The sequence below is a fragment of the Pecten maximus genome, chromosome 4, assembly GCF_902652985.1.
Source record: "Pecten maximus chromosome 4, xPecMax1.1, whole genome shotgun sequence".
NCBI lineage: Eukaryota > Metazoa > Mollusca > Bivalvia > Pectinida > Pectinidae > Pecten > Pecten maximus.
In genome coordinates this window covers 8,501,793-8,511,157 of record NC_047018.1, presented here as the reverse complement: position 1 = coordinate 8,511,157, position 9,365 = coordinate 8,501,793, and the positions used below count along the sequence as shown (strand labels likewise).

The 9,365-nt window shown below is 39.2% G+C and overlaps 1 protein-coding gene across 1 annotated transcript; it reads right to left on the bottom strand.

Moving 5' to 3' along the window:
• Positions 1–4,873: 4,873 nt before the first annotated feature.
• Positions 4,874–8,274, bottom strand: LOC117324792. Its single transcript, XM_033880629.1, has 3 exons — positions 8,029–8,274; positions 6,525–6,730; positions 4,874–6,273 (listed from the first exon to the last, which is right to left on the bottom strand). The coding sequence occupies exons 1-3, from the start codon at positions 8,262–8,264 to the stop codon at positions 5,279–5,281; spliced, it is 1,437 nt and encodes a 478-aa protein (XP_033736520.1). The 5' UTR covers positions 8,265–8,274; the 3' UTR covers positions 4,874–5,278.
• Positions 8,275–9,365: the final 1,091 nt, after the last annotated feature.

Genomic DNA, 9,365 nt, shown 5'->3' with positions numbered 1-9,365 from the left:
TATCTCGTAATGTCACGTTACATCTCGTAGGATAGCGGGAACAAACCTCCACCAAGAGTTGTCGCTCCTTATATATAGGTTCCTTGAAAACGTTAGGTATACCCAGAGACATATATACAGTATATATGTCTCTGGTATACCAAAGCGGGACAAATTGCAACATAATTTATTTCTTGTTTTTTTTTAATGGTGGGTGCCTACATTATAACTTGAAAAAGTCTACCAAAATCGATCTTTGAGAAACAATCTTTTGGGCCTTCTACGATTAACAGTATAATATAAGACCAACTCCATTAGTTATATTAGATCTACAATGTAGATCTATTGCATTGGAATGAAAAAAATATTTAACTAGAATTTTGGCTTAAAATCATCTTTGACTTGACGATAATGTTTTTATTGTCTCCTTTAATGTTGAAAATATCCTTAACTTTTCTCGTAAACAAAATAACAGAGGTTACATTTTGCTTCTAAAATGATGAAATTTCATGTAATTTTTATATAATATGACGGATGGTGTTTTTAGCAGTGGAAACGTAAATAACGATCCTTCGTCTCCACTCGCGTCATTAATGTGCCTTAGCTAGCTTGAGCAAATTGCGAACCGTGCATGCTTTCATTTAATTTTCATATAATATATATGACGGATGGTACATGCACATACAAACTGATTTGGTGTTATTTTTTGTCAATGTTGTATGATATATCTATTTCTACAACATAAGCTTTTCCATATCCATTGATGTACACTTATTTGAAATATTAATTTAGGTAATATCAATCTACATTATAGTATATATATATATATCGAAGGTCTAGCAGTGAAAACAATATATTGTATAAGCAATTTCATCTGAACAGAAAAAAATGGCTAAGCCCAGCATTCTGAACAACAAAAACCTATTTGTTCCTGGAACTGAATGAAAATGTGAAAGCTAATTTGAAGTTCAATTAACATACATACAACTTAATTCGAATTTTTGATATCAAATATACTGAACAAATAATAGAAAGGCGATTGATAAATTAAGATATCGAAAATTAATAAATATAACCTATAATTTCACATCAGAAAATCAAATTCTTGATATCAAAAATCATTTCTTGATATCCAAATAATCATAAGCTTTTTATGATATCATCAGGAGAGTAAGCTAGATCGGGATGTGTAATCAAGGTGGCACACTGACCGGGTTTCAAAAACACGTTTCCATTTCATTTGGTATCCCGCAAAACTCTTAATAATTTCTAGCTAAACTCATAGGCATGGTACCAACCAAACAGGATGTTTCTTTATTGAATGTAGGTCAAGGTTATCTTTATTAATAAACACTGTACATAGCCCTTTACCCAAGCATGCTACAGGCCCAGTAGAAATTGAAGTTTGTTATCATTATCTCTCAGAAAGTATAAAAGGACTGTTCTATCTCAAATTCAGATCTCCGTTGAGAAAATGATGTTTAAATCTTTAAACATATTTGCCCTCGTGACCTTGAATGTAAGTCAAGGCCATTTATATTAACAAACATTGTAGCCTTCCAATGTATAATCACGTGACCTCACTGATGGTGTCCTGTGTTTGACATTGACCAAGACATTAATGCGACAAATATTTGACATACCTGGACTCCACGCTCCTTTGCTCGCCTGTAATTTTCGGCCATGTACAGACCCTAACTTTGAGTGTTTAGCTCCCGAGGGCAGCGCGCCATAGCAATTACACATAGTGTCCCGAAACTGACTTTAAAAATATTTACTGAAATGGCAGCAAATACTATGGGGTTATAGATGAAATGCCTAGAATGAGTAATTCTATAACCAAGTAACTGTAGTATCTCGTTTTCTTTTTCTGTAGCGCGATGTTTGCGCAGTTTAGTTTCACCAGTTGTCGTACTCAACATTGAGAAACTGGCTACTCCTTTTCCCATTCAACTCAAAATCTGTTTACCATTGCAAGTAATTTATATATATAATCCCTAGCTGTTAAAATGTTTCGTTACACAGCTTTTATTAATCAATGCTGTGTTGAAATGAAAAGATGAACAATAATGTCGATACGCTACCATAAAAAGTTCTAAAACTAAAACTATATTTGAAAAAGGGGTTTTTGCATGTGGCTGACTGATTGAAAGGAAAGTGTCTATTGGAGCTGGATCTCTATGTACTGGTACATGTCGATAAGCCGAGCAAAATATAATGGTTCCGATTTAAATAGTATCTCTATATATTCACCGGATGCTGACAATTTTAACATGTTAAACCTGTCATCTTTAGGATCTCGCTACAAGGCTTCAGTAAGTGGACTTTTTCATGTTTAGTGTAAAGGAGTAAAATCGTACGTAACCTGTACAAGTTTATAAAATATTTGTTTAAAAAAGTCTTTTAATAGTCCTACTGATTGATATATACATTGAATGTTTTATAATATGTTTACTCTGTGCAACATAAGATAATTAAGATAATTCAATAAATATAGTTGACAGTCGACGACTATCGAGACGGACAGACAGTCTACTATCATCAGATGGTGGGCTGTTCAAATCGCCTTGCATCAGTGGTCCATCCTTAAACAGTTCTTGTTATCGTTATTTATCGCGATGTACTGGATAGATCTTTCTCTTTCGTTTGAAGGTTCCCCTTCATCCGTAGTTGTGCCCTTTTGATTTTGGGACTTATTAGAAAAAAGTATGTCTGGCTGGCGGCCAGTAAGTATTTGACAATGGGAGGCGAGCTTTGTACCGTTAGCTGTACTCTTGTTTCGCTACTTGCCCTGGGCTGGTCTGTAGATTGACACTAGACCCGTCAGTAAATTGCTCCTGGACCGGTCTGTAATTTGTCCCTAGACCAGTCTGTGAACATTGATCCTGGACCGGCCTGTACATTGACCCTGGACCGGTCTATTGATTACATCCGGACCAGTGTGTACATTTGTCGTTGACAGGTCTTTAAATTAGACCTATGATAGAATAAAAAACAACACGACAGCTGTATGCTCTTTACGTATTGTTTATTTATCAATTTAGTTGTTGATTTTGATAAATTGACTTGTGATATGTAATGTATGAACATGACAATAAAATCTGGTCCTATCAATATTAAATAAGTGTACAAGCTAAAAGTATTATATAGGTTCTTAACCTATCAGTAGCGAGGCTATATAACCAGGCGCCATACATGCACCTAGGTCTCGACAAGTCAAGGCAGCATACACTGAATAAGGACGGAATTGGAAGTGTTCCTGTCCCTACCACGGTAGGAGCGGACAAGCACATGAATGGGAAGTGTTCCTGTCCGTACCACGGTAGGAGCGGACAAGCACAGGAATGGGAAGTGTTCCTGTCCCTACCACGGTTGGAGCGGACAAGCACAGGAATTGTAAGGGTTCCTGTCTCTACCACGGTAGGAGCGGACAAGCGCAGGAATGGGAAGTGTTCCTGTCCCTACCACGGTAGGAGCGGACAAGCACAGGAATGGCAAGTGTTCCTGTCTCAACCACGGTAGGAGCGGACAAGCACAGGAATTGGAAGTGTTCCTGTCTCTACCACGGTAGGAGCGGACAAGCACAGGAATGGGAAGTGTTCCTGTCCCTACCACGGTAGGAGCGGACAAGCACAGGTATTGGAAGTGTTCCTGTCCCTACCACGGTAGGAGCGGACAAGCACAGGAATGGGAAGTGTTCCTGTCCCTACCACGGTAGGAGCGGACAAGCACAGGAATGGGAAGTGTTCCTGTCCTTACCACGGTAGGAGCGGACAAGCACATGAATGGAAGTGTTCCTGTCCCTACCACGGTAGGAGCGGACAAGCACAGGCATGGGAAGTGCTCCTGTCCCTACCACGGTAGGAGAGGATAAGCACAGGAATGGGAAGTGTTCCTGTCCCTACCACGGTAGGAGCGGACAAGCACAGGAATTGGAGTGTTCCTGTCCCTACCACGGTAGGAGCGGACAAGCACAGGTATGAGAAGTGTTCCTGTCCCTACCACGGTAGAAGCGAACAAGCACGGAAATGGGAAGTGTTCCCGTCCCTACCACGATAGGAGCGGCCAAGCACGATAATTGCAAGTGTTATTGTCCCTACCATGGAACGACCGGACAAGCACAGGAATAGGAAGTGTTCGTGTCCCTACCAAGGTAGGACCGGGCAAGCACAGAAATGGGAAGAGTTCGTGTCTCTTCAAAGGAAAGACCGGGCAAGCTAAGAAATGGGAAGTGTCCATGTCCCTACGTAGATAGAACGGGAAAGCACAGACATAGGAAGTTTTCCTAACTCTCCCAGGGTAAGATTACTATGGCCAAACAAGGACATAAATTTGAGTATTCCAGAATGGGTATTCTCATTTATCTCCGACCATTGACAGTATGGGAAGGGTTTTGACCCTTCTAAGAAAGCTTTATCTAGAACGAACAAGGACCGAATGGGGCACTCACATTGGCAGGACAATAAGGAACTTGGAGTGAATCATTTGAACAAGTAGGACGAGTCTATATATAAATACCAGGAAAGTCAAACTTAATATACACGAAGCAATCGAAGGCAACGAATTTGGTAAACACCTGAGTTGGAAACTTTGGGGAAGGATGGCGATGAGTTGGATCAGACATGAAAAGTGATGAGATAAGTACTACTAGTGGTGATATTACTAAGACAGGATATACTGAATTAAATAAGGATATCAAGTCTGTCAATTAATACTCTCACCGTGCATGCATGCATACGAACTGGTTCCTGTATCTTAAACATTCACTTGCAGTATTTTCAACACAAAATAACACACTTAATTATTACAAACATGGAAAGAGGGGTACCATATAAAGACGAAAGATCATACAAATAGTAATAATTGACTTCAAGGATAATGAACTGTGGTTTTGTCGTTGATGGTGACCGACTTTCCTTTGGACTTTGGACTTCTGTTATCGTTTTCTGGATTCTGTTCTGAATTTTCTCGTTCTTTCCTGGTATTTAAATTGTCCTCAGCCATGAGCATAATTTCATCTACATTGGACCGCCCTGCCCCTGTGTCCGGAGTGTCCTCGGCCATGTATACTTTGTCATCAGTGGTAATATCTAAGGGAGACTTTGACTCTTTGTAAACCACACTTATTTGATTCTCGTGACCTGACGGGGTTATCCCAAGTCGACATGGTGGCACATCCATATTACCATCACCTTCATTGCAACCTTTACTGTTGGATCGCACCAAAGCCGTTTTGATTCTCTTTCTGGGAAGCTTTGGACTAATATTGCCTACAGGTAGTAACTCGTGTTGTTGGTTATCATCTGGTTGGTATGTTGTTGTGCTCTTTTGATAAAGACCTTGTTTCTTTCTGATGTAGAGATTGGTTAGATACTAACATGTTTTCTCCATTTAAAACCTCTATTTCGGATTTTCTGAAAGGTGACTTGACAGTCGTCGACGTTGGCGACTTCCGGCCCAAACTACACATATTATCGTCGTTATTTACTATAGATGTACCGCATTTGTTTTCCACACAGCCCTCTCTGTTTCTCTCCGATCGTTCCCCTATCGACTTCTTTGTATTGTATCCGGTCATTATCCCCGCCTGTGTTATGTCTTCATTACATGAAGATCCAGCCCTCTGGTCATCCACGTGACATACATAGCCTTCATGAGTACCTGTGTCTGTTTCCCTGACGCCACCACGAACTCTCTCTTTCCTGATAGCTGCTGAAGTCACGCCGTCACTGTCTGTTTTCAGACTGGCAATTCTCTTCATTCTCATAGACGGTAGTTTAGGATCTGTAAGTAAGGATTTATCTCTCTGTCCGTGTCCTTTGAGTTTAGATTTATTAACTTCCCTGTTGCAATTGGCTTTATCTATGGGAGGTAGAACGTCTGCTTTGCTGACATTTGTCCACTTCTCTTGAACACCTTGTGGTCTTTTGGATTTATCAGAAGAAATATTCTTATCTTTTTTGTTACGTCTGGTGTTATTGACCGGAGGCAGCTTTCCTGCTCCTTTCCACATATGACTAGATTTTCCTTTATCTGCGATTTTACTTGTCCCTGACTTGACTTCATGGAGTTTTAGGTATGATGTTTTGTTACGAAGTGTACCCTTCAGTGGCGGTAATGTTTTTCCCGCGTTTTTTGGCCTAGCTATTTCCTTCTTATCCCATTCTTCTTGACTCGTGATCCTGGTCCTCTGCTTGAACGCGACGTCCTTGACGATCTTGTTGATTTCCTCCTTCAGGCGGTGATAATCACGTGATGCGTCGTCACGCTGGTGTTCGTACATGTTGTATAAACCTGACGAGGAAACAGATACTGGCGTTATAGCGCGTGATATATCAATATCATATTGTCTGATGCTGCATGTGTCTGATTACAAAATTTGTTACCTTGTGCACAATAAGTCATTAAATGAATCAATTGGCACAGAATTTAAATATATCACAGTCATGACTGATGACATACAACCATTGATATTTTGCCATTAATAGAACATTCTATATACCACTGGCCTTCCATTTCTCTTCAGCTTTCAGAGCTATACTTACTTTCAAGTGACTTTAACTTTTCCTGTAGGCATTTGATGTAGGTCTGACTTTCTCGATGGTGATTGGAACGTGGTGACTTAGACTGCGCATGTTCCGTCACCGGAAGTGTCATACCCGTACGACCTTGCCCGAGCATGTATAGTTCAGTTTTTATGTGACCGATTTCCTGAGTGAGCATCTCGTTGAATAATCGTTGATAATGGAATCTGGAAAGATGTACCACAGAATACATATTAAAATGAAGTATTCCTACACACAACAAATACGACAATAGATTATGACCGATATTGGTGAACCCTCGGCTCGCTAGTCCACCGATCTACGAAAATCTGGTAGCGCGAAGCCCAAAGCCGACCGTTTCACCACGTAAATTAGATTCAATTTTAATTCAAGGCTGTCACATATATGCCCACGGTTCATATGGCATTGAGACATTTATCATTTTTTCTCCAATCACTTATTAATTTAAAACTATATTCAAGTCACAAATTTGAATTGTCGCATGCCTTAGAGACGATTATATCAGATAAATTGATATAGGTCTCTGATTATATCAAGTGTACAAGTTAAGATTCACATGAGCCCTATGGACTGGTTGCAGACACGATATGTCTTTTGGGCTCATATTCCGTTTAGAGTTCGGAGGTCCCGGGTTTCAGTCCTGTATTCTGATTTTTCACTGGCGTTTTACGATAGGCGACGTTTCTCTACTTTGGCCTAACAAAGCTCACTATACTGTAAAAGTAGAGAGTATAAGGTCGCCTTAATAATTCGAAGTTGGGCGGTAAAAGTTCTCTATTATTGGTCTTACATTTACAGAAAATTGTGGCATTTTATCCTTAACATTTGAGATAATCACTTTTTTGAAAAATTGTATTTTTTGTTTGTTTTTGCAACAAAGCAAATAGTGGCACAAAGATCACTGATGTTAATTTTCATGGCAATCGTTATTTCGTGACATTGTCAAATTCCCTTAAGAACTGGTTGAAATTAATTTTCAGATGATTGTTAACTTGAATGCATGAAGATCAAGATATGATGGAATGTAATCACAAAATCTGTAACCGGTGTTATCAGATCAGAATTTTTTGACGTTTACTGTGATATTTGGTCAATAACACAAAAGTAGTTTTACACATTTTTTTAAGCAATTCTTAAAGGATATTTTATTCAAGCACGGAATACAAATGTATTAGTTTGTTGAATGTTCATCAAAATGTTATTTGTATGAATTCTTGATAGATATTTTCAATGTATGTATCTCAATACGATCTCTACATTTCGATTCTCGTCTCATTAGTTACCTTGATTTCAAAATTTCAGAATTTTTCATAATTATCACACTTGTACATCACGTATAAATGTTCTATCTTTTACTACAGTTCGTGTGTGTCATAACAGAAGATAACAGGCCACGTACCTATCTATCCCAACTGTATAGTCACACGTGGTTCTCTTTTGTTGGTGAACAAATCCTTTGATCATTTTACGACATTGTTCTCACCTGTTTTTCCACTCAGTCTCGCTGGGCGTGGCCGAGTCCATACTGGTGGTTATTTCGTCCACGATCTCTGTCCACTGCTCCACGGACTTCATCATGACCTGCTCCATCTGTCGTTCCTTCTCCAGGGCTACCAACAACTCGGAGACACTCTCCATGCATTCTTGATGGGAAGTTTTAAGTCCTATGGACGTCTTCGCCCTGACCAGGGACGTTCTTCTACCATGATGTGTACTCATTTTCCTAATGGCGTGCATGCATCTCACATCGCTACCACGGAGTTGGCCATTGTTCTACATGACGTCATAATGTCTGGCTTATATAATTAGAATGACGTCACAATAGTATGATTGCCTAACTGCAGTTGTTGACGAGAGCATAGGCCCTGGCCACATGTGTTCAAGGATTATCTAATTATTGTTTTATTACACCGAGTCTTATATGACGTCATGTCATACTAGTGCGGTAGGGGGAAATGGGATAGTTGGTCTAGTTTAGTCATATACGGATATTTAAGTCAATACCAGATATTTTACAATGTACAGGTATATGTGACTTCCTTTTATTAAACTCTAGATTAATACATTCTACCAAAATATTTGTTTTGTTTAATGATGCTATGATAACGACAAATCTTTATTCAATGAGGGTAACACTACTAAGCTTCCCCTACCTCATAAAACTACGAAAATATACTTGCATGTATATATTAAAGACATCTGAAAGATTGTACATTTTAAAATTATTTTGAAAATATATTTTACTTTCGAATACATTTTTTTAACTCCTCGCGCTTCATATATATGATAGCATATGCGTATATGAAAACTCTTTTAACTCATACTAAGCGTTATATTCTCCAGCTCATTAACATCTTGTATTCTATAGAATTAATACAGCCGAGGCCAGTTGGTCATTTGACACTAGTTAGTATCTGTGCCTTTTCTTTTTTCACTACGCTACGCTTTCGCCGGGGACATAGCAATACCAATGTATGTTCGTCCGTCCGACCGTTTTGTCGGGGACATAGTAATGCTGATGTATGTTCGTCCGTCCGACCGTTTTGTCGGGGACATAGCAATGCCGATGTATGTTCGTCCGTCTGACCGTTCTGCCAAATTATTGTAAACACTGAGACCTGGGAGTTTGTTACAACCAATATGTATTTGGACCTATCATGAAAACTGAAAGGTGTCATTATAACTGAATTTTAATCCAGCCCTTCCCCATACCGTTCAAACATGAGCAATGCACACCAGGATAGGTCCAAGTACACATAAACTGCAATACATTCTCAGGTCCCTGCAGTGAGGGGTTTTCTCATATAATTTCTGTGGAAG